The sequence below is a fragment of the Euleptes europaea genome, chromosome 4, assembly GCF_029931775.1.
Source record: "Euleptes europaea isolate rEulEur1 chromosome 4, rEulEur1.hap1, whole genome shotgun sequence".
NCBI classification, from domain to species: Eukaryota; Metazoa; Chordata; class Lepidosauria; order Squamata; family Sphaerodactylidae; genus Euleptes; species Euleptes europaea.
Window position 1 is genome coordinate 67791317 of NC_079315.1, and position 27224 is coordinate 67818540.

A 27224-nucleotide genomic window follows, 5' to 3' on the forward strand; every position below is an offset into this window, starting at 1 on the left:
GTTCATTGGAATATACTAGAGGTCTATGTTATTCCAGTTCTCTCTGCATGAGTTCTCTCTGCATGCGCACACACATTTCAATGACCATGCACTCCAATATACAGCTATAAGCAGAATTTTCTTCTACTGTTCAACATATATTCCACCCAAATGGCTGTTAATTATCTTTCCTTTAGAGTACATAAAGAGGCCTCATCTGTCAGCCTAATCTATTTCACAAACTGTGCATTCCTGAGGTTGGAGGCCGACTCCTCTTAGGAGGCAGCTTGACCTTGCCACCAGCATAAGTGCGTCTAATCATGGCACAAGACGCACTTACACTGGCAGCGAGGGCAGTTCTGTCATCCGCTGAGCTCCTCCTCTGCCGGCGCCGTCTCCCCGTGGCGCAGACCACAGCGGAGACTTGCGGCGCCGGTATAGGGGGCGTTCCCGGGGCATTCCTGGGTCGGGGCGGGGGGAGGAGCTGCCAGTAGGCGGCTTCCTGTCCCCTTTCACCCCATTACACTGGCACCGAGAACAGCATTGCTGCGCCTGCAAAAGGCCTGTTTAACAAAAAAAAAGGCACAAAAGGGCTTTTTGTTTGTTTTTCAGAGAATGGGGAAAGGTTTTAGGAGGTGGCTCGCCTGCGCCTTCTCCCCGCCGTTCCTGTATGCTGAATCTCAGGAATGCACAGAAAGGGACCATGAAAACACACATACCCTTTGCATGCCATTCTCAGCACCTTGGAGAGAGCATCTGATAGAAATGTGACGTATGAATAGTAAAGCATTTTGGGCTAGATCTAAAGAACAATGTGCAAAAAGAAAATAGTTAGAAGCACTGTACCACAAACATCTGTGCAAGAATTTGCACATAATTATAGGTCAGTTTTACAGAAGTTTTCAAATTTTTATTTGACCAAGAACTTCTGCAATTGAAGAACATCTTGCACAATGGCAAAAACAAAGGAAACAACAGCCTTTCAATGAAAGAATGACAACCTCTAGATATGGAAGGACACTTCTGGATCCAACTCATGAAAACAAGACAATATGTTTCATCTGTAACTGTGGGTTTATTTCATGAAATACAAGTCTTTGAAACAGAGATGTACCTTTTAAAAATACTACAGATATGGTCTCTCATTGTGTTAGAGCTATGCACATCCACTAGGGATACCTGTGTGTGTGTGAAGTGCCATTAAGTCACAGCTGACTTATGACAACCCCTTATGAGGTTTTCAAGGCAAGAGTCTAACAGAGGTTTGCCACTGCCTTCCTCTGCATAGTGACCCTGGTATTCTTTGGTGGTCTCCCATCCAAATACTAACCAGGGCTTACCCTGTTTAGCTTCTGAGATCTGAATGGTAGTGAGTACTTTTCTACTTTTAAACCAACATTCTCTAATCCATATCTATAATCTCAGCAAAACCCCAAATCATTATGTTCTAAACCTTTGACATGATTAAGTTTTGCTAGCTTTCACCATGCCTGTCCATAATTAACTACAACCACACAACCTACAGCAGTTACCAAGCAAAATCAACAACATCAATTTGGAGAATGCATTTACTTACTTAAGCATCCACACAACATCAGCAATTATGTCTTAGTTTTAGGATATGGAAAACAGCCCAATGGTAGCTCACAGTTGCTTTCATGAAGTCAAAATCAATGAACACCAATAAATTAATAAGTCCTTACTATGTACATAACAGGGATCATCGAAACCTTTCCCACATGTCTCTGTATTCAATATATAACCCTTCTGTATGTACTAAGGAAGGCTAGTGAGTAGTGGTAATTAGGGATTCCCACACTTATTTCTGATTAATCAAAAAATGGGCATCATATTTGTGGAACATGTCCACACAAGCTAGAATTTCAAATATAATTTCATACACTCAAATCCAATGTGATCTCATTTAACAGCACTGTTCAGCACTGGAAATCAGGGTACGTTTTTGTATTTTCAACACACACACACACACACCCTTCCTCTTGTTAAACTATTAAAATTCAAACTACTATTCTGGGGATAGGGATAGAAGCCCAACTGCTATAACTATAACCCACAGTATAACAATCAGTTTGATTAACTGATTAAAAGTGTCTTTCCCTCAATTAAAAAATTGCCATCAATTAATAACACAGATGACTGTTAACTTTTTAAACATTTTTAATACAAGAACTTATCAAAACCTCAAGCAGCAGGCATTATCTTAGAAGTATTCTTTCTTCTCTCACATGTAGGATGCTGTCCCAAATAGTGCTATTATATGATTTGTAATATGAATATTCCAAACTCATAATGATCAACGAATCAAGTAAGATTCCTAGAGCAGAACCGAGAAGCTATTGCTCTGGTTGCTTTGAAGGCACTGTTATCTTAAGAACATGGCTCAAACGAAGCTGTTAAAGGCAACAATAAATTGTAGGAAATATACCCTAAGGATGTATTTTATATCTCCTTATCTCTTCAATCCATATGCAGAACATATCATAAGGAAAGCTGGATTAGATTGAGATGAAGGTGGAGTGAAAAGTGGTGGAAGGAACATTAACAATTTGAGATATGCAGAAGACACCATATTAGTGGCAGAAAATAGTGAAGACGTGAAACGACTACTGATGAAGGTTAAAGCAGAAAGAGGGATAACAGCTGACATTCAAGAAGACAAAAGTAATGACTACTGTGGAATTTCACAACTTTAAAGTTAACAATGAAGAAATTGAAATTGTTCAAGATTTTCTATTCCCTGGCTCCATCATCAATAAGGTTGCCAGCTCTGGCTTGAAATATCTGGATATTTTGGGAGTGGAGCCTAGGGAGGGCAGATTTTGGGATTTCCTAACCTGGAGTTGGTAAATCTATCGCCTTCCCACCTAACTGTCAATATACCTTTATCTGCCCTTCTGTCTTAAGGTTTCACACTTCTCCACCTCCCCCACCCCAGCAGCCTTTATCTAGGAAAACTGTAGCCCATGTTTGTGGTGCTGGCCACTGGGCAGGCCCACTTGCATTGTAGGAAGCCTCAAAGACTTGTAGGGTTGCACCTCACTTTCCCCTCTACTCCCCTCCCTACACTATTTTCTCTTTCCCTTCCTCTGCCTCATTCTCTCCTCATCCATTCACGAACCTACCATTCATCTACCTCCCATCTTCAGCTAAATTTATTATATATGTACTTCATTTTTACCCCACCTTTCTTCACAAGGGAACCAAAGCAGCTTACATTATTCTCCTATCCTCCTTTCTATCTGCACAACAAGGTTAGGCTGAAATAATGTGACTAGTCCAAAATCACCCAGTGAGCTTTCACAGCAAGATGGCAATTCAAACCTGTGTCTCCAAGACCCTACTCTGCAGCTCTTAACAGATGCACTCCACTGCCTTTCATAAGGTGGCTGCTGTTGAGCTGTATAAGCTGCCAGGCCTAATTGTTGGGTGGTATCAAGTCACCTAGAGGTTGCTGCCAGGCCTAGAGTTGCCAACCTCCAGGTGGGACCTGGAGATCTCCAAGAATTACAACTGAACTCCAGGTGCCAAAGATCCATTCCCCTGGATAAAATGGCTGTTTTGCAGGATGGATTCTATAGCATTATATCTGGCTGTGGCCTATCCCCTCCCCAAACCTTGACTCCACCCCAAAATCTCCAGGAAGTTCCCAACCTGGAGCTGGCAACCCTAAGCCTTGCCCCAATGAGTTCTCCCTCAGAGGCCAAAACAGCCCTGAGAAGGGCCCTGCCTCCTCCCCCTGCCTTTTATTAACAGAACCCAGACTGTAATCTGTGGTTGCCTATCAACAGCCACTGAGGGAATCCATTGCTTAAAGCTACAGGTGCTCCATTTATCACTTCTGGCTTTTTAAAACTCTCCAAACTATTTTTTTTTTTTTAGATTTCACATTTTTCTGCAAACCTAGGGCCTTTTTCAGGTTTGTAGAAAGATCTGTCTTGCCTGTTTATAGCTCCAGTCACCGGATTTAAGTATCCAAAGATTTGGCCAACTTAGCTATTAGAAGATAGCTCAAGACAAACATATTAAACTGAGTATCATTTTAGTTAATTGGTTCCCCAAGTTCTGATATTTTCCACCTTGGTGTGTATCATGCCTCTTACAGATACGGTACCCATCACATTCCTCAAGCAAAATATAGTATATTCCCAAAGGATCCAACAAATAAATATAGCCCTTTTCCTAGATAGATACAAAATGTTAATGAATAGCATATTTGGTTTGCAGTTTACAAGTTGAGACTTTTAAAAATTATGTAAGTGTCCATAACTGTCATTTCTTATATATTTCTAAAATATATGCATTCAGCTTTTAAGAGATTTTGCTTTAGCAGTAGTTTTTCCTCTCCAGATGCTTCAGTCTTCAGCTGCTGACAACAGAGTCTTTCAGAGAAGGCCATTATCTTTCAAACTGGGTCACAAAAACGTTACAAAAAAATCTTGGAAATAAATGTGACCAATTTGATTTCCTGCTCTTTCCTACAAATTATACTTTGATAAAAGTTCCTTTATTGCATTTTTATTGGATGATATTCAGAAATTAGCCTATTATCAAATGCTCCAAACTTGTAACTTTTGTAACTGGATTCTACCTCCTCTGAGTCACTTGTCACAGGCAAAACCTCGTTCCAACCAAATCTTTTCAGCTAGAATCACTGAACAGCAGGACTTTTTATTTGGTTTCTTGCCTTCAAAAGAAAAGCAAAACTAGACTGCTATAAAAAAAACCAGTCCTTAGAATGAGCTTTAAAAATACAGATCAGAGAAGTGCACAAGTCTATAAATGTATTTCCCAGTAATATGAAATCTGCTACTCCTTAGTGAAAAATGAATCCATAAAAAATGTTTATATCAGCGCAAATAATAAAATATTGTTTTGAAGATTTAGTGTTTTATGGTAAAGTTTTATTTTAAAAACAAACATATACACATTTAAACATAAACAATAAATAATCAAAATATTGCATTATATGTAGAGCTTACTTTTTGAAAGTACATTTCAGTTACTAAATTCTTTGAATTGCATTACTCTCTGTTCTCAATATATTTTTATATCTAATAATGTATTTATTCTTAAAAATTATTAGCCACATATTTTAATTTAACTAATTCTTACTTCTTAGCTATATAGTTTGTTTGTTTTAATTCCTTTTTTTCCTGAAATTCTGGAATTGATCATATAAAATTTTATTGCGGTCTTTGACCAGTATAACAAAAGGAATAACAAGATTTAACAAAAGTTAAATTGATCAATTATGTAAAAGAGATGTTAGTTTTGCCATTGTTATATGTTCTGTTAGTTTATTCATCCATTCAATCAAATCTGGGTATTTCTCTGCTTTCCACTTTGCTGTATACATCACTCTTGCTACTGCCACCATGTACTTAAATAATTCATTATGTATTTTTGGAATATTGCTTGGCAAAATAATTAATAACATTTTTCAGGTCCAACACAAACTTACGTTTTAGTATCTCTTGCACCTCATCATATAACATTATGCAATATTATCCTTCTTTCATTTATATCTACCAAATATGATAAAATGTTGCATCTGTGTTCTGAGGTGGAAGGAAACCAATATTGGCTCTTTGCTTTAGGGGGAAAGGATGTGGGTACCAGGAAACAAAGCAGTAAACACCACAACTCATATGGGTCCCACAATGGGGATCACTGCTCTATGTTTTCCATCCTCTGATATTTTCTGATCCAGATTACAGCTTCCCCCAAAAAACTGTAGAAAACAGATAGAACAAACAACTAATCTTACATAAATGAGTCCTTTAGATTTGGACCAGATAGAAATTCTTTGTTACAAAAGAGAAATGGCTTTTAAAATATTTGGAGAGGCAATAATGTGAAATAACCGAAAATGATTGACGAAACCAATTATCATTACAATTCATAAACGGCGTGGGATAATGTGAATTCAGATGCAGTATTCATTACAAATGTGTTTTATTATCTTTCATGATTCTGTCACGTATGCGAACCTCTTTAACTCATATATAAAATCAACATAGCCCACAGGAAGAAAATATGATGCTATTCACTAAAATTAAAAAAGTCACATTTCAGACAATATGATTTAAAAAAAATATTTGTAGCAGGAAGCCACTTTTATTTAAATCATTGGAAATATACTTTTGTTAAATGTAAAGTCTGAATTTGCCTGGAGAAATAAGGACCAACTTATTTTATAATTTTTACAAAATTGGATTTTTTCTATAAAATTGCCTTTTTATTGGTTTGAGATTCCACTGGCAGTTTTACATAAGGTTTTGAGAAAAATCTGTAACAATTATTTATAAAACAATTATTTATAAATGTTGAGGGAAAAAGTCCTCCTCTTGGTTCTATTAAAAATAATTAGCAGCTGTGCAACTGCCAGAAGTTGGCAATTACTCTCCTGCACGCAGACACACTGACGTTTTATCTCATTAGCAAACCCAAAGTATCCAGTAAAATGCTGAGAGTCTGTAGTTTAGATTAAGGATAATATTGTGCTCTATTTCCAAAATATCATATGCAAAATCATGTGAAGTCCTCAAATCATGACATCAAACCAAATTAACCAATCACATGTAGAGATTCAGTCCTTTTGGAACTGTTAGTCATATTACATAAAAAAATTCCACTCACAGAAATCTTGTCCACATCTCTACGGACAATTAGCAATGGTACAATCTGAAAAGTGAAGAATGAAGATGGTCTGGCAGCAATCAATCTGCTCTTAAACTGTAAAGAGAACTGTAATTCTCATCTGGGTTGGGGAGACATTTGGACCCTACTAGACTCTGGGGATTTTTTTCAAATGAGATGACCCTCCATTGTTTGTTTCTTTTTCCCAGAATGCAAGTGTTATAATCCAATATCTACAGTAATCAAACTGTGAGCCTTCCAGCATCTAACATTGAACGCTGTCACAACTGGTGTAGCAAGACCAGTATGGTATGGTGGTTAAGAGTGATGGACTCTGATCTGGAGAAACAAGGTGTTCTATACAGAACTCAAAAGCTAGCACGGTGCTTTGTGTTGTCTAGATTGGCCTTAATAAAAGATATTACATTATTTTATTTTTCCTGGATTGTATGTGAGCCGATATGGCTGCTTACAACATTTCACAACCATCACAGTCACGTACAAAATGTTGGGAAATACTTTTTTTTTAATCTGAGCTCCTAACAGTCAGAAAAGACAATGCTGAGATAGACAGCCCAATGACCTGACTCAGTGTGAAAGCTTTACATGAAGCAGTCTGGATTGAATCTGCCAAGTGACAAATAGAGCAGAAAGATTAGGTGGCTCCCACATAACTATATATTTAAACCCATCATTTAACACAGTACCATGTAGGATATTGTACCATAAAGAGTGGATGAACTGCCAAAGGGGTGGTGCCATGAGGAAAGAGAATTGGAAGCATACCCTCTTTCCTTCCAACACTGCTGCAAAAAGCTTCACAGATGGAAGAGATAGGGGAAGTAGTTTTGTCCAATTCTCCTTTCTCATGGACACACCTCATGCCTCGTGGCATAGTGTCCTCAAGGCTTTCATCTTCCTCAGTATCGGTTTCTAACAGTTTCTGGGGGCTTCTTGGTGAAGGGGGAATCAGGAAGCACCTTCTGCTTTCATTTCAAAGCACCCAAATCATATGCTTTAAAAACCTATTTATTTCAAATGTAAAGTATTGTCAGTTCTTGTAGGTTATCCGGGCTGTGTGACCATGGTCTTGGTATTTTCTTTCCTGATGTTTCGCCAGCAGCTGTGGCAGGCATCTTCAGAGGAGTAACACTGAGGGAAAGTGTCTCTCAGTGTCAAAGTGTGTTGGGAGAGTAATATATATAGTCAGAAGGGGGTTGGGTTTGAGCTGGGTCAAAGGGGTGGTGACCCAAACAGGACACAGGGTCTTATTCCAAGACACTGAAATACTGGACAATTCTACCAACTATTTTGTCAGATTGCACAGAGAAGCCATTGAAATTCATAAACTTCAGCACAACTTTAATAGAAAAGAAGAGAGTTTAAGAATGAATAAGGCTTGGCTTCCTGTCCTGAAAAACTCCAGACTCACAAAGACTACAGTGCACAATAGCCATGCAGATTAGCTTTGGATTCCACATGTTAACAGATCACTTCAGGATACAATGGTTCCACATTAACATACCACACCCTAATTAGCACATTACCTTGACACTTACAGGACAATGATTAGCACATTACCTTTGATACTTTTGCAGGACAATGACTCAGCTCAAACCCAACCCCCTTCTGACTATATATATTACTCTCCCAACACACTTTGACACTGAGAGACACTGTCCTTCCGTGTTACTCCTCTGAAGATGCCTGCAACAGCTGCTGGCTAAACGTCAGGAAAGAAAATACCAAGACCACAGTCACACAGCCTGGATAACCTACTACAGTGATGGCGAACCTTTTAGAGACCGAGTGCCCAAACTGCAACCCAAAACCCACTTATTTATTGGCAAGTGCCAATGCGGCAATTTAACCTGAATACTGAGGTTCATAATTAGATGTGAGACGACGACTCCAGGAACCACTGGGAACCACGAGGCACGCGGTGTCGCGTTTGCCGCCTCCGGTGTGGCACTTGCTGCTTCTTGGTCTGACCTTCCTCTCTCTTCCACCTCCGCTCCACTGGCTTCTCTTAAGCCTCACTTCCCCCGCCCCTCCCTCTAGTCCTGCCCCCGAGACCTTATTAGGGCTGAAACATCCTGCCCTCCTCCCCACGCCCCCAGCCAAGTCCTCTGACTGGCGCAGGCGACCGCGCCCGGCGCAGGCCCGCCCAACTCTCAGCAGCGCACCACCACATCTCTGCGCCCCGTCTTCTCCCGGCTGTCGGCTTGCCGGTTCCTCGCCCCGTCCCTCATGTGTGCTAGCAGAGAGGTCTACGAGTGCCGTGTCGGGCACACGTGCCATAGGTTCGCCAACACAGACCTACAAGAACTGATGAACTCTGACCATGAAAGCCTTCAACAGTAAAGTATTGTGTAAATATAAAATGACAGATAGGTGTAGATTATATACATAAATCACACACAATTAGTGTATATGCTTACACTAACACAGTAAGAATGTATACAGTTTTCCCTTTAAAGATTAACATTACCATTGGCTAATTTTTGTGATGCAGACCAAAAAAGAGTAGCGGCAAATGTCCAACCAATTTATTCTAAATGCCCCCCAATCATGTTCAGGGGAGGATCCTTGTCTGCCTCAAGAATAAGATTTCAGGCTGCTATGGGAAGGGGAAAGTAAGAAAGTTGTATTCCTTGAGAAGAAATTCCTCCCCACTCCATAGAAAAACTGGTGGCAGGGGTATAAGCAATTGTCTGTTACCACTGTATCCTAAATACATTTGTTTTGCTGGATCTGCTGGATCTCCACTAACGTCAATCAGGCTTTTTGACAAGAACGTTTAGGATCATAATAATTCATCAGGAAGCTGAAGCAGAACTTTCACGGGATCTATGGGGAACTCAAGCTTACCTATAGTATGCTAATGTTTATGTTGCTTTTTCAGTGCTGGCAGCTGCCACACTGCATGAATACAGTTTAGTAGGATCTCTTTCCACCATTACATTCTTTGAAAATCAAATTTATATATGCTCTAATTATCTCACAGTTGTACATTATATTTATTTTGAGGTAACTAGCATAGCACAAAAAGGTTGACTTGACTACAGCTGACACAAATGTTTAGAAAACAAAATAGCTAGCCCAAATGTGACAGTGTGCACCATTCTGTCAGCTTGTATGATGCTCATGAACTATACCAAACATATATGCTGGTCTTTCTTTCCAACCACGTGTTATACTAGAATTAAAGCTCGGGCAGTTTAGCGTATATTAAAGACAAAATGATTTCAACCATATTTGCACAGGCAAAAATGTGTTCTGGATCATATCATCAAAAATATGTTCCTGATCATCTGGCATGATAAAGTAAAGGGTTGCACCTAATCTTGTTTACTGCTCAGTGTATATTTCTATATATTTGGATGGTTTATCTTACTCATAAACCTGGCCTTAGACAGGCAGCAGAGACTTTCATCATGTGTAAATTCAGAAAACCAAGGAATACAATGTTATTCTGAAATGCTCATTACAAGGGCATGTATCAAAAATATAAAATGTATGGTCTAACTAATTAACTAAAGGTTTAACAAGCTCTAATAAAGGAAAGCAAATAGATAATTTTAATATTGCCCAATGTAAAGAGGAAAAGGAGCTTCTCCAAACCCAGAGTCTAGAGAAAGGCCAAAATGACTCAGAAGCAATCATGAAACTCTGCCCATAATTTCAATTTATATCTGATGAAGAGACTCTCGAAAGCTTACACCCCCAAAATTTTGTTAGTCTCTAAGGTGCTTCTGGACCTTCTAGCTGCATGTAATTGGTGGACTTAGTGAATAAAGAGAGCTTGTCTGGGTCACACATAAATACAGCCATTAGTAACATTCTGACCATGTCCAATTCACTGGAGGGTTGCAAACAACTAGATTAATGACAAGCACACTCTGTACTGGAATTAATAAAGATTCACCACAGAATCTATTTGACGCAATTCAGAAAACTATACCAAACATACCCTACCACTGTGTAACTTGTATTGTTTCATTTCAGCTAAAGCCACAATTTCAAGCAAGTTAAAGAAAAAAATGGACACTGAAAATACATGGGTTTTTCTTGGAATTTTTAAACCCCATCAAATCATCATCTTAAAAGCCATAAAGCATTGCTAAATAGCATGTAAGCATAATTGTGGTACCATCTCCTATATCACATTCAATTTCAATTCTTGTTTTATATCCTTTGGATCAGTTGTTGCTGTCTTGGTAGGATTGCCAACCTCCAGGTACTAGCTGGAGATCTCCTGCTATCACAACTGATCTCCAGCCGACAGATATCAATTCACCTGGAGAAAATGGCCATTTTGGCCATTGGACTCTATGGCATTGATGTCCTTCCCCAAAACCCACCCTCCACAGACTTCGCCTCCAAAACCTCCCGCCGGTTGCCAAGAGGGACCTGGCAACCCTATGTCTTGGGCCTATATTAATGTATATATCCATAGCATTGGCAGTCTTACCTGCCCCACGTACCACACTTGAGAGGCCACAACCATTCACAAGGAAGAATGAAAAAAGTAGAGCAGGTTCCTGCTGCCACTAGGGATGCCAGCCTCCAGGTGGGACCTGGGGATCCCTGCAGTTACAGCTCATTTCCATACTACAGAGATCAGTTCCCCTGGAGAAAATGGATGCTTTGGAGAGTGGAGTGTATGGTACTGTACTCCACTGAGTTCCCTGCTCTTCCCAGGCTCCATCCCCAAATCTCTAGGAGCTTCCCAACCTGGATCTGCAACCCTATACTCCCCATCTCCTGCCAGTGGCCAGAAGGCTCCTAGCAACCCTACTGTCTGCCCTGTGTGGGACTTGAACAGCTGGCTTCTGGCAGGAGTGCAGCAGGGGTGGTGGCAGTTATTCTGGAGCCCCACCCTGGGTTTTTGCCCAGGGCCACAGAATCACTTCTATCACCCTTAATCCATAACATCACATCTTAACATAATGGGTTCATATATTTCGGAAGTAAATGTATGGCCTGCAGGCTCCAGCTAGTTTACCAAGATCTTTATCCTACAAAGTTTTTCCCTAACAAAGACTGAAAGTTGACACACTGATGCAGCACAGGTTTATGAACAGTTACCTAATGCTGTTGTATATGGCTCATTAAACACAAGATATTTGGAAGCACTTTGTACAATAGAACATACTACAGAAATAGCAGCATAAGTCACATAAATATATGCTTTTTTATATTTCCAACCATTTCCTCCACCCACATTAAACAGATAGCCACTGCCTGTGCTGAAATATCTTCTCTATTAGCAGATGTACAGCCTACGCCAGGCTTAAAATTAAAATACTGCCAGTCAGGTTCCAAAGAACATCTCTTTGTAGTACAAGGCAGCATGTTACAATACACCTTGATAATTTCTAGTCATCTACCTGCCTAAACAAACCATAAACAAGGAACAATTAATTCAACAAGTTCTTTATATAAACTTATCCTAAGTAGTCTTTATTCAATCCTTAACCAATACCAAAGATTTTCGACTCATAAATGACATTATCAGATGCCAAAAGCATGAGCAACTACTCTATTTAAAAATTGTTACCTCTTTTTCTCCACATCTGTTTATCTTGCAGAGCAGCAGGGTTTAAATTATTGTAATATGTATTCCTGTTTGTTGTCACCTAGTGGCCAAGTGGCAGATACGTTTTGTTAAGCATGCTCCCAGACAGGGTGGGGATTATTCATACTTCTTCCAAAATAGATGACTGGCTGAGGCTTTGTGTGCGGCAGCTCAAATAAAGCAGTATTATACCCCTCCCTTGCTGGTGTGATGCCCAAACATTACAAGTAGCAACCACCAACAGCTGGAATTGCAAATCTGCATTTCCCCCTACTTCACTCTCACATTGAAACAGATCTTTTTTTAAAAAATAAATAAATTGTTTTTTCATACATTCGATACAATCAATTAACATTGCCTTTCAATCTTTTCTAATTCTCAGTTAAACTAACCTATATATAGCAATCATCTTCCCCTACTTTGACTTCCCCTCTTCCTTCTTCTATCTCTGACTTATCTTAGTAATCCTCTTAGCAATTATTTTCTAATTCTTTATGAAAAATCTTTATAAAACCTTCTAGTTATTAGAAAAGGAAAAAAAATTAAAAACAGGAAAATTAACTTAGTCTAAGTTATAACCTTTAACATTTTGCACATTAAGTTCATTTTTGCAATAAACAATCCACGCCTCCCACTCCTTAACAAATTCATTGTTATCTTTTTGATTTACTAACTCAGTCAATTTTGCCATTTCTGCTAGTTCAAACATTTTATGAATCCAATCAGTTTTGTCCGGTATTTCAGTCATTTTCCATTTAGCTGCATAGACCATTCTCGCAGCTGTGGTGGCATAGAGTAAAAAGGTCCGTTGTGTTATAATGTAGTCTGGTATAATGCTTAACAACATCACCTCTGAAGTTTTAGGGATATTTTGTTGTAGAATTAACCTTAGCTCATTGTATATCATATCCCAAAAGTTTTTAGCTTTATCACAAAGCCACCAAGCATGGTGAAAAGAGCCAACTTTATCCTGACATTTCCAGCAGTTTGGTGACATAGTGCTGTACATTGCAGACAATTTTTTCGGTGTCAAGTACCATCTGTAAATCATTTTGTAGATATTTTCCCTTATCAATTGGGAAAGAATCTTTTTCATGTCTCTTGACCAAAGTCTTTCCCAACTTTTCAAGGGAATAGAATGACCAATTGTTTGTGCCCAGGTACTCATTGTTGGCTTGATTCTTTCTTGTTCTGTATATAGCAACAATAAAAGCTTGTACATCTAGAGATTAGATGATCAGTATTATCCAAAAGTGTCTGTTGTAGAATTGATTTTTCTTTAAGAAATCCCTTTTTCATATCTTGGATGTATACAGATTGTACTTGATAATATAGAAGCCATGTTAAGTGGTCTTTGACCTTATCAAAATCCTTCAGGGCACATTTATTCTCTTCCCATTTTAAAAGATCTTGGTATATTATAAATTGTGATGGTCTTAACGGTCGCAAAGTTAACATTTCTTGAGAAGATATCCATAGTGGTGTCTTTGTCTCCAACAGATGTTTATATCTCAACCAGGTTTTTATCAATGATGATCTAATAATATGGTGTTGAAAAGCCACATGTATTTTAGTTTTGTCATACCACAAATACCCATGCCACCCAAATCTATTATCAAAGCCAGTAAACGTGCATTTTTCAACATTATCCAATCTTTTAACCATACCATAGCTGAAGCTTCCGCATAATGTTTAAAATTAGGAAGAGCAAAACCACCTCTCTCTTTTGCATCTACCAAATATTTATATGCAATTCTTGGTTTTTTCCCTTGCCAAATAAAGTTTAACAGGTCTTTCCTCCATACATCAAAGTATTTTGTTTGCGTTAGTATTGGTAAGTTCTGAAACAAAAACAACATCCTTGGCAAAATGTTCATTTGTGTTACAGCAATACGACCCAATAAAGAAATATTTTATTTGACCACAATATCATATCTTTTTTAACTACTTCCCAAAGTTTAGAATAGTTATTTACCAATAAATCCTTGGTTTTATTTGTAATCCAAACTCCCAAGTATAGTACCTTACTCATTTTCGTCCAATTAGAGATCTCCAAAAAGTCCTTCTGTTGTTCTTTAGAAAGATTCTTAAATAATATCTGAGTCTTATCTTGGTTTATCTTAAATCCTGAAACTTCACCATATTGTTTCAACAAAAGCAACAAATCTTGTATGGAACGATTTGGGTCATCCAAAATAAATAACAGGTCGTCCGCAAAGGCTCTTAGTTTATACTCATGTTTGTTTACTTTCGAACCACGAATAGCCTCCATATCACGTATTTTGCTACAGAGAGTTTCCAAAGTCAAAATAAACAATAAAGGCGACAAAGGACAACCTTGTCTTGTACATTGAAACAGATCTTAACGTTGCCTTTTCTGTGCTGTCTTCCCCCAACTTTTTTATTTTTCTAGTGCCATCACTGTGGCACACATAATCCTCTTTATTTAGTCCATAGTCCATGTAAATATATTCAGTGAGGAAAGATCACAGACCTGAACAGCATATCCTGGTTTTCTCATATGAGGCTCAGCATATTATCTGTTCCTCAACTTCAGCTGACACCTGCATTTCCCATTTAAAATCTTTATTGAAGTGGAATAGTCAGCCTAGTTTGACATAGAAAATTATTCACTAAATCAATCAAAACATTGCATGTTTGAGGTAGAAATGGAAAATTCAGTGATGCATAGAAACCACAAGTTTAATGGCAGGCAGTCAACTGAACAAATTACCAGTGTAGGCAACACTTAAAGGAAGCCAAAATAATTAAGTGAACAAGCCTTTATTTTCCCTGCATACCATACAATATAGATACTCTTCATATTGGATTGATTTCCACAGATTGTGGCAGTACATACCATATCTGCTTCCTTTTGATAAAAAGTAAAAGCACATTCATTTGCCTGTTTAATATTATGTAACTATTTCTCAAATAACTTTCAATAATTTGTTCTGGCTGATGAGTTCAGATCCACAAAAGCACTTACAATGCAACACAATACCAGAAAATTCTCTTGCACAATCAACTGAAAACTGCACTATGCATGACATTCCCAGAAAATTCTATATGAAAAAAATCTTGAACATTACTATATTAGAAACAGAAACCAAGTCTAATATTTCTTTACACTTTATTTATTCCCTCTTAACCAAGTACCAAAGCCACTATAACCAACATTTGAGGGGGAAACTATACATGGCATTCAAGCATCTGCTCAGTGAAATGAAAATCAGGGTTCAGAGGGTATTTTTTTTTAATTCAGAAAACAAAACAGATCAGGATGAGGAACATTTAAACCTGCCTGCTCCCCACCTCACTGTTATAAACATTTTTATAACAGCCAGTTCACTTCTGAAATGAGAGCCTGAATGAGAGAAAAAATGTTTCCAACAAAGAATCATGATGAGATGACAGCCACATAATTTTGCCTCCCATAAAAAATAGACCCCACACACATTTTCCATGTGAATGGACAAACAAATGAATAACTACATAGATATTTTACTCCTCTATAATGCTTAATTTCCTTCTAAGAGATAGGCTGACAATGTATCCGGACAGGATGTGGAATGCTAGATCGCCAGCCTAACAGTTCCTGCTAACAAGCTGCATCACATCTTCTCATATATACCATGTAGATTTAAAGATGACATACAGCATCTATTTTCTTTTCCCCTGACCTGGGGTTCCACCAGTACAGGGGTCTGCAAACTGAGGCTCCCGAGCCCCATGCGGCTCTTTGGCCCGTTGAGTGCGGCTCTCCGAACTTGGTTCAGAGCCCCTGCTCTTGAGCCCGCTCACGCCGGCAGCCGGGCTGCGGAGCCGGTGCACCTGAGAGAGAGAGAGAGGGTGCGCTGTCTCTCCCTCCCCCCCCCCCGCCATGGAGAATGGCCAGGTCTCCCTTTCCCTTGCCCTCAATGGTTGGGAGGCTAAAGCCTCCCCTCCCCTCTAGCCACGCGATTGCTGGGAGGGAGGCTCAGAGGTTCCTGGCCCCCCCGCCTATCAGCTGTTGGGCGGGGCAGGCTTCCTTTGGTAGACCTGGCCTCCGGCTGAGTCCCATTGGGAGGCCATGTCTACCCACTGGCTTTCTTGGCGGTAGACCTGGACTCCGAGGAGGGGAAAAAGTCCCCCTTCAGAGGCCAGGTCTACCAATTGGCTTCTATGGGCCTCCGGAGGCCAGGTCTACTGCCAAGAAAGCCAATGGGACTCAGCCGGAGGCCAGGTCTACCAATAGGCTTTTATGGTGGTAGACCAGGCCTCCAGATGAGGACTCTGGATGGGGAGGGGGAAATGGCAGGGACTTACAATTTAATTTTTATCAATAAATAAGATCATTATTAAGTATGATATCAAGTTTTATTCAGTGTACCTATAGTTTAATTAAGACTTAAAACTTTAATTAAAGTTTATTAAGTTAATTAACAGTGTACCTACCTATATAGTTTAAGTTTAAGAAATTTGGCTCTCAAAAGAAATCTCAATCGTTGTACTGTTGATATTTGGCTCTTTTGACTAATGAGTTTGCCGACCCCTGCACCAGTATAACAACCAGTATAAAATGTTGTTCACTATCTTTTCTATTGGTTTCCTAATGCCAGAGTCAGGGCTGCGCGGGGGGGGGGAATTCCTCGGGCCAAAGTCAGCTGGAGGACTCCTGAAGCCAACCTCATACTTCATTCACAATGCATCCTGATGTATTTTATTTCCACACTGCAACCAGTAGGGGCACAGGGAAGGCAGAGCACAGTAAAGAACAGTAGCTCTGACTACCTGCCAGCCATGGCTTTCTGCATAGTTTACTACAAACCCGAGGCAAACCCTTGCCTGTCAGATAATGCAAAGATGCAAAACCCATCAACGAAACCAGCACTGGAGCAATGCAAGACCAGCCAGCACATCTTATGGCTGATACAGTCATTGTCGAGCTGCAGCCTCCTAACAAGGTCATTATCTCAAGCACATATACATACACACACATAAATTAAAGTCTTAATTATACTGAGCATAAAAAAACACCTTAAGGAGAAGGATCTAGTTTACTGTCCTCAACATGGTAGTTTTTAGTGATGTGAACAGAACCTTTGCTGGGCTCTGATCACTTTGTTAACGAATACATTGTTAATAAATAATTTTGTTCAGATATTCCAGTAACAATCCCCTGAGCCTTGCTTAGAGATGTAAAATTTCTAGCAATTTTGAAAAAAAGGAGGGGAAACCTTCCCCCAACAGAAATTTTCCATTTTTTTCTTTAGAAATATTGAAAAAGCACACTTTTATATACGAAGTTATAAATGATGCATTTTATGTTGTTAAATAATTAAAATAAGTTTATGTTTGACAGGAAAGTAGTCTCACCTATATTTCATTTCCCCAAAAAATTTCAGTTTTCAGAGGTGCTGCTTCAAGTCCCTTCTGAGATTCAATGGGTGGTGGCAACCCGGGAGAGGCGCTTCTCGGTCAATAAGGTTGCCAGGTCCCTTTTTGCCATCGGCGGGAGATTTTTGGGGCGGAGCCTGAGGAGGGCGGGGTTTAGGGAGGGGAGGGATTTCAATGCCATAGAGTTCAATTGCCAAAGCAGCCATTTTTCATTTGGTGATCTGATCTCTATCAGCTGGAGATCAGTTGAATTAGCAGGAGATTTCCTGCTACTACCTGGCAGTTGGCAACCCCGATCGGTCAAGGCACCAAAACTCTGAAACTTTCTCCCCAGGAAGATTATCCCCTTCTGTTGCCATTTTCCACCAGCAGCTGAAGATTTTTTAAAAATTTGGAATTCCCTTCGTGATCCCTCCTTCCTAACCAACGTTTAATTGTTTTTATGTCTCTGTATGAATTTTAGCTCAGTTTTTAATTGTTTTAATGGTGTGTGTTTTTGTGGGGATATTGGTTTTAAATTTAAATGTGATTTTAAATGTGATTTTATTATGCATGTTTTAAATTGTTAGCCACCTCGGTGGCCTTTGTAAACAAATAAATAAATTAGATCCTAGGGCTTGCAGGCCAATACTAGCTCTGAAAACTACACAAATCATACTTGTCAATTTTGTGCTGTCCCATGATTTTATACTGATTCTTTCCAGTCCTTTACCATGCAAGTGTCAAGCACCATGATAATCAAATTACCTAAACAGTGATGCCAGCCTCTAGGTGGGAACTGGAGATCCCCCGGAATTACAGATCAACTACAGACTACAGAGATCAGTTCCCCAGGAGAAAATGGCTGCTTTGGAGGGTGAACTCTATGGCATTGTTCCCTCTGAGGTCCCTATCCTCCCTAGGCTCCCTCCCAAACCTACACAAGTTTCCCAAACAGGATCGGCCAACCTTACCCCCCATCCCCTGCTGGGGGGACCTGGCAACCCTAAATCTAAAAGATGTCAAATTATTTATATCCCATGTTGCAAAGCAACTTGAGAGTTGTAACAAGGAAACCATGTTTCCTGTGCATATTCATGAGTAAAGTCTGTTACATTACTTCAGAAATGTTCAAATGTGTTTTCACTTTTAAAATGGTCATTCAAAATAAATTTGTGATTACTGATTTCCTCCCCCCCCGCTCCATGGACTTGAGGCATCAATGTCCCTTTTGAATGTCTAAATCAATCCATTCTTAGGGGTGGCACTTCTTTCTGTGCTCCTTGTTTTTTGTTCTTGTTTAAGTTCTTGTCTGTTCTACCTCCAAACATCTCTGATTTCATGTTTCTAAGGGCACTACCTACTATGCGTCTTCTTTCAGCTTCCCTACCTCCTGGAGGTCTTCCAACTCAGCTTCATGCCCTTGGTCTCTTTTCACTTATTTTATTTTTTAACTGATTTACAGTGCAATCCTGAAGGGGAGGGGTGAGTCAGCTTAGGAGCCAACGTGGCCCCACAGCGTAAGTGCCTGATTATCCCGGGATAATGGGCACTTATGCCTCCATGGAGGCTATCCCCGCCGGCTTCAGGATGCCACACCACAGCAAGGGGCTAAAGCACCAGCAGGGCGTTCCATTGGCATTCTCCCAGTGCAAATCCCCATGCCAATGTCCCGGAAGGCATTCCCGGGGCATTCCAGGGGGGGCAGAACTGCCTTTAGGCAGCTTCCAAACCCCTTTTGCCCTGGGAAAGCCTCCCAGGAGGCCAGCAGTCCTGCACCACCATTTTAGGTGGTGCTGGCCTGCTTTCCCCTTTTTTGGGGGGGGAAGACTTTTTTCCTGTTTTTAGTTTGGAAAAAGGCTTTTTTTCACCTCCGCAGCAGTCGGGAAGCCCCTGAGGAGGCTTCTCAGCTGCGCCGTCCCAGCCGCTGCAGTTCACGCCCCCCCCCCCGAATGGTCTCTTATACTTCCCTCATAGAATCCATACTGTTCTAAACATACTATTATTGATATCAGGTGGGAGAGGAATTATACTTTATTTTTTCCTGTGGAAAATATTCCTTTTCTAAAGATTCATTTAATCATAAAATTAATAACTATGAATGGATGCCATTGCTAATATCAAGCAAGCTTGGCATTTTCAAATGTTTTTTGGGTAATTATCCCAAGGAATTCTGTGAGAGAGTACTCATGTTTTATTGATTTTTATAGTATTATTCATTTATTTATTGCTTTATTGATTTTTAAACAAGGAGAAGGGGGGAATAAAATCACAAATTTATATAATAAGCCAAATGAAAAATGCAACTTATGAAACCACCTGACTGGTATGCAAATCAAATCAAAACCAATGACAAATTCTTATTGTCTCCTCTTAGATGGTGAAAGAGATATTGTAATCATCAATGGAAATAAAAAGTGATGCTAGAGTGACAGTGGAACTGACATGCACCAGTGACCTTTGGGGAACAGTTAAATTCTGTTGAAACGTTCTAGTGGACAACCACATCCTTCGTAGATGCATAGATCTTTAAGGTTGTTGAAATTAATGGTCAACTGCTTCAGGGCTTCAGGTTTTTTTTCTTAAATTGAAACAATGTAAGGGAAGTATCTGACATATTATGAATGCTACATTTAGTTTAAAATATTATTTCATTTTCAATTCCACATAAAACTCTGAATTTGTTTGAAGAAAACATTTAAATTACATGATTTTTTTTCATAATCAAATATTTCCGTTCACATGTTTGCTACTATACATTAACACAGGGTACTTTTACAATTTCATCACACTTTAAAGGGCACCAGAATTTTTTCTGGAAATTTTTCTAGTTCTCATTTTTTCAGAAAACTCACAACTGCAGACAACTTCATTCCCTAAGGAGACAGCCCATGTTTGATAGAATGTTTGTCAACACAGCAATTCACACAACAGGTAGCTGAAGTTTTGCTACTACTGATTTGAAACCTTCTGCCACATTACTGTATTTATTTAGATTTAACACTTTTTCATTCCTCCATTGTATCTTCTCAACAACAGCCATGTGAGGTAGTTTAGGCTGAGAGAAACTGACTAGCCCAAGGCTACCCAGTGACTTCATACCTTTAGGACAGCCTCTCCTGGTACACCCCCAAAGGACATTACGTTCTACGGATAACAACTTGTTGGTGATTCCTGGCCCTAGGAGTGTGCAGCTGTTTTCAACGAGAGCCAGGGCCTTCTCAGCCTTGGCCCCAGCCTGGTAGAACTCCCTCCCAGTAACATCAGGTCCCTGCAGGACCTTAAAGAGTTCTGCAGGGCCTGTAAGACAGAGTTATTCCACCAGGCCTACAACTGAGGGCAGCCATGGGTGTCATCTGTGCTGGCCTCCTTAACCCCCCCTTTTTTGACCTTGTTCATTCTATGAACCACAGGGGGTACTGTCTGACTGCTGAGAACTCAGCAGCTACTACATTCTAATTGAGCACCATCTGCTGTTTATATATATAGCTTTAAATTGTTTTAGCTTGTTTTACTGTCATTCGGTATTTATTGGTTTTAAATGTATATGTATTATGGTTTTCACATGTATGATTTTTTAATGTTGTTACCTGCCCTGAGCCTGGCCTTGGCCGGAGAGGGCAGGATAGAAATTCAAATAATAAATAAATAAATACAGTGGGTAAATTCAAACCTTGATCTCCCAGGTCCCACCACTACACCATGCTGATTCTGTTTAATTGCATGTATTTCCTTTTTTTTTTTTACAAAAAAATTAAGGAAATAAATTTTAACTTAAGGAAAAATGTATAATCATATTTCACTACAATAAAGTAAACCCATATCATATTACTACTTTACATTTATTTAGCACCACTGCATATCACACACTATGCAAAATATAGAAGTATCACAGTCCCTGATAAAAACTTACAATCTATTTCAAACATTCATGCCTCAACATGATGGGAGATGACAGATCTTTTTGAAGCCATGGCAGATGGCTCAAAATAGCAGGACTCAAAATAGACCAAGGTGATATTTGGAAGGCAACAAAAAAGTTGACCTGGAAGGGAAAGTCAAAAATGCAGTGAGTTGGAAGAAGAATGCACACGATAGGTAGAAATGGAGCTGAATATTTCTATCCAGTTCTGCTATTCTTCCATGAGTGAATTCAAGGCAAATTACATTAGATACCCAAGAAGTCTCCCTTCCAGGCAATGACCATACTCATGCCTCCTTAGTTTCAATAAGGTTTGTGCATCGTGTGCCCTCTAGCCACTCTTTAGTTTGGGTAGCCACAGGTCCTTGAAGCCTATGAGACCGGAAATAATAATAAGCCTCTGTAATTTGCAGTGAACCATCTTCAAGATCACATAAGATACACAAACTATTTTAGAGCTGATTTGTAAACAGCCAACTTTTTTCTACAGCGGTCTTAAAAAGATTAGCTGATCACCTATTTACCTTTGTCCAAATTTCACTTCATTATTCTATGAAATAAAAACAGATAAAACAATTTTCCAGATGAATACCATGTTCAGGTCAGAGTACAAACAGAAAACATTTTCCTTAAACTCATTTGTTTACAGCTACGCCCATATCAACAATTAAGTGTTAGGTATTGTTCAAAGACTAAAATAGTAGAAAAGTTAATCTGATTTAGTCATTTCATAAGCATAAAACTGGGATTTGGATTCTGATGCACATTTTTCACTCTGGGTGTTTACACTGTAAATTAGTTTTCTTGTACTCAGAAAATCTGTGAAGGTGAATTGTAAATAACAGAGCCAACAGATATTCCTAACATTTACAATAGGAAGACATTGTAAATGTAAGAATATATATTTGGTCTCGGCTTTTTAAAGCGAAACCAAAGACATAAAGAATGAAGATTGGGATTTTTTTTTTTTTTTTTTTTTACTTCCAGAACCAGCTTTTTGAAGCAGTATGGTGGTTAAATCCACCTGTCATGGCCGTCCTGTAGTAACACAGTGACCAAGCTTGCACAGCTATTTAATAAGTGACTTCAAGATTTAAGAGAGAATGGTTATTCACCAGTGTTAACATAAGACATTAGTTGTGAATTAATAAACAATGATTTATATTTCTCACCAGAATCAGCCTTTTAAAAATGTCAGTATTTTTATGTACAATGCTCTAAGTACAAGCTGTAGCTTGGAATTACACTATAGGTTCATTACTTTACAGAAAGCCAATCACAGTCAGACACAAACCAATGCAGCCAATGGTTGTTTTATTTTCCAAGTGGTGCAGTGTGGAAAAGTTTGTTTACCAAGAAGCAAGTTATAATAAATGATCAGAACACATGACTTCCACTTACAGAAACCCTTCTCACTTCCTAGAGAAACAACATAAATCATATTCATGGGATAGAATATAAGATATGCTTTCTGCTCTCTAAATAATATATACACTGTTGTAAAAGTGGGTGCCTATTTCAACTCTGATGGTTACTAAAAGCATTCAGAGGAAAATATCAAGAAACACTTGGAGACAGAAGAATGTGTGCATTAATATGACAGAAAAGCTACTGAAATATTTTCAAGAAAAAGAACAGTGAAGATGAAAAGAGTGAGAGATATTTGTTAACTTTTACACTATTTTCTTCCGAAGTCTCTTAGAAAAAAAAATCCTTGCTGTATATCTATGAAATGAAGAAATGCATGTTTGGGGTAGGAATGTTTTATAATATAGATTATAAAGTAACGCACACATGATTTGGACTGGAATTTCTATCCATAATCCAACCATCTGTCTACCAGTTGTACATCACAGACGCACACACAAAGACTCAATAAAGCTTTTACAGGACCGACAAGTTGCATTATTTGAACAGAAACATTTCACTACTTCAGAAAATCTTCACAATAATTGCATTCTATTTTCTAATTGAACTATTGCCACAGGCTAAAAAAATCTTACATTAGTTTTTGAAACTAATTTGCTATTACATTAATTCTATGATTCTAGCTTGAGCAGGAAAATCCAGGGGTTTCCCAGCAAAGATATTTCCAAATGTGAGAACCATCTGTTGACGTTTTACTTCTGCATTCCTTACCCCCAACACCTATGTAGCAAAACTGTAGATGATTTTTCAGGGGGGGGGATTGTAATGAGTAGCCAGTAAGAGGGTTTAGGACCATAGCATTTGTACAATAAACCTCTAGTTATTTAAGTAATTAATTTATATTTGTCATTCAAGACCATCCCATTCAGACAGCAGCTCCAGGATAAATGTTAAGGTTATAATGGCAAACATAATTTGAAGGAGAAAGAATGGCTCATAGTTCACCCCCTTCCCTTCTGATGGAGTTATCCAGAGCCAAATTCAGTCAAAACTGCATACCATCCGAAGAAAAATGGCACATTGTTGAATCCTGGCAGCAGGAGATAACAAATACATAACTATCTGAACAGAGAACGCCACAAATAATCTGTCACAACCTGTAAACACCAGAGTAAGGTTGCAATCCTATCTATGATTCAAAGTAAATCCCACTGAGGCTTACTTCTAAGGGAACTAGCAAATGATTGTGTTGCCACAACAGGGTCCAGTAATCATCATTGGGGGGTGGGGAGCTTGGTTCCTGAACTCTACAAAGATTACATCCTATATGGGGCACTTTTGGAAGACGGGAAATACTGATGGTGTAACAATCCATGCACTCAAATAGCAAAGACAAACGTGTATGTATAATAGCGCAGATTAAATCACCAGGTCCGCCATGAACTCTGTCTTGCATTGTACCCAAGATCATTCTGGTTTGCATACTGGTTGCCTTGAAGGGGTTGAGAATCCTGATAGTAGTTCATGAACAGAAATTTAGATAGAAAAAAATGGGGAGGCGGATGGTATGGGGGGGGGGGTGTCTGATTATCCAGGCAAATATTATCAGTCGCACCGCCCCCTGCCCGCAAGCAACAATCCCCCTTTCGTCCAACACAGTAACTTTAGTGAGTTGGACAGTCTCGAAGATGCGACCTCACCCCCAAACCTCCTAAGAAGAACATCCGCAGGAGGAAGACTAGAAAGAACCGCACTCGGGAGGGCAACCGAAGGCGTCAAGTGGCGTCTCCGCTGTCAGAGGAGGAAGCATCCCCTTAGCGAATGCAATGACTAAACAGCTATATCTGGATGCCGAGATACTGTAGGGGGAAGAGAGCGAGAGAGAAATGCCCACGCAGCCTTTGACGCGAAGCGATGGAAAGCCACAAGTCCTCCTCCTGCCCCCCTCCCCTTTCACAACCCACACTCGGGAGGGGGCGGATATTGGGGCGCGCGGGACGCCAGCCCCGACACACCCGCCGCCCCTCCCCGCAGCTCTTAGTCACGCGAAAGGGAAAAGGGGGGAAAGCCCCGACTGCGCCGCTGCGTCTCCCTCACGTCCTCCCCGGACGACTGGGATCCAGAAGCCCGGCGAGCGCCAGCCCAGCCCAGCCGCTCCAAGGCAAAGGCCAAGAGGCGGCGGCGGCGGCGGCCCGGGTCTCTCCACCCCGCGCTCCCAAGGAGGGGAGACACTAGTTGATTTCCGGCGGCCCAGCAAGAGTCGAAAGTGTAACAAGTCTGGCTGTTTGTTTGTTTCCCCCCCCCCTCCTTCTTGTTCTTGATAGTTGCCCGAGTTGTCCGGCCGGGCAGAGAGCGGGTCAGGCTCCCCCTTCCCCCCCCCCCAGACAGACACCCGCCCCGCCCCCGCCTCGCCGGGCGACCCCCGCCTCACCTCCTTCAGTTCTTTGGCCACGTCCTTGAGGTCCCCCAGGACTAATTCCAAATCGTCCACGATGGTCTTGATCTGTTCCTTCACCTTGGCTTTGGAGGCGGCCGGCAGCCCTTCGGCCGGAGAGGACACCGAGGAGGAGGTGGCGGAGGAGGAGGAGGTGGTCCCCTTGGACTTGGCGGACATTCTTCGGGGGGAGCGCCGGGCGGGGGGGAGGACGCAGGCCGCTCAGGAGAGCCGGCGGGCCCCCGAAGGACGCCCGGCGCCGTCCCGCCTCGACCCCCCGCAGCCGCTGCCTCCCTGCCGGCGGCGCATTTTGGGCTCGGCTCCCCGGGCGCGCGCCGGCGCTGCCATCAACTCCCCGGCAACTGCGGGCGGCGGGCGGGCGGGCGTTGCGCCTGCGCCTGCCTGCTTTCGCTCGCGTCCTCCCTCGCGGAGGCACGCGGACATGCAGGGCGCGCGGCTCGCCCCGGGGTCGGGCGGGCCGGCCAAGCCCCCCGCCCCCCACGTCGCGCGCAGCGGCCACCCGGCGGCACGCGCCCCTTGCCCTCGCAGCCCTATGGCGCGCTTCACACACACGCACACACCCAGCCGGGCTAATCCTCTCGGGAGCGAGCGGCGTGGACCGCCCGGGGATGGGACGCAGGGAGCGGGAGAGCGGCCCCGTGGAAACTTTCCCCCCGCCCTCCAAGCACGTCTCGGGCGGGATGGTTTGGCCCAGAGTCTGCGAAGGCGGCGGGGGAGAATGCGTATTTGCTCCGGCGGCTGCGACGGGGGAAGAGGTGTGAGCGCGTGAGAGCCAAGGGAGGCGGAGCGAGGCGGCGGCGACCCTTCCTCCACCAGGCTCTCTCGCCCGCCCTCCCTGGCTCGCTTGCAGCACGCAGTCCCCCCCTCCCCTCCCCTCCTCTCCTCGTCAAGAACATGCCGTTGGATGCCGACTGGAGGAAGGGGTCGTCAAGTGGTTCGCTGCCACTCTGAGCGCGGAGCAGATCCCCAGCTTCCTCCGGCCATCTCCAGAGGAAACGAACGCTTAGCCGTTTTAATGGATTCCAGAGAATGTGGACCTTTTTTTTTTTTAATCCAGATTTGGCGCTACCGTGCTCGCCCAGGACAGTTTCCCGGCAGAGGCTGACAGATCGCATTTCTGCCACGGCAAGAACTACCCCCCCCCCAACTTCCCCTTAGCTCTTTTCGCGCTCTAGCAAAAAAATAAAAAGAAAAACAAAATAAAAGATAAAGATGTTAATGATCCAGAGATCTCCAGCAGATACCCAGGAAGTGGTGACTACTACCGTTGTGCTACCTAAAAAAATAATAATGCCTTTGAGGAGGAAAGGAAGAGTGAACTATGAGTGTACAGTGATAACACGTTCAAATGAGATGGAATGGAATAAAGAAGATAAGCACAACAGAGGTTATTAATTGCTTCCGCTGGGGCTCAGTTCTATTACGTACTCGGTTAAAATAAGCGCTTCAATTGAAACTAAAGAAACGATGGAGGAAGTTGCAGGAGGATCAAAAGGAATGAAAGAAATGTGAATCAAAGTTCCTGCACGAACTGCAGAGTATTTTAGGAAGAACAATTGCACAGCAATATAAAATTATCATTGGGAGTGGTTTTGCCGGGTGAAATTTCAAGGGACAAGTTAGTCTTGACCTAATGCAAACAGCAGACTTCTAAAATATACACTTTCACTTCTGATAAACGATAAAACATTTAGAGCCAAATTCAACCTTTTAAATATTTCACAAGCCCTAGTGGAACTGTAGAGAATTGTGACATTCAGGAATAAGTAGTAAAATTAACAATAAAAGACACAGTCTTCCACAAGTCCATTGGGGATTTTGGAAATAAATAAATTATATTTCATTTGACTCCTAATGCTTGATAGAGTTACATTACGTACTGAAATATATCATCTTGAAGC

The 27224-nt window shown here is 41.0% G+C and overlaps 1 protein-coding gene across 1 annotated transcript in view; it reads right to left on the reverse strand.

Annotated features, from left to right (window-relative positions):
• Positions 1 to 25514, reverse strand: part of PRR16 (proline rich 16) — a 135423-nt gene extending 109909 nt beyond the window's left edge. The window contains exon 1 of the mRNA XM_056848551.1: positions 25300 to 25514. Coding sequence (XP_056704529.1) covers positions 25300 to 25482 — 183 coding nt within the window. The 5' untranslated portion in view covers positions 25483 to 25514. The remainder of the gene's footprint in view (positions 1 to 25299) is intronic.
• Between the last annotated feature and the right edge of the window lie 1710 nt (positions 25515 to 27224).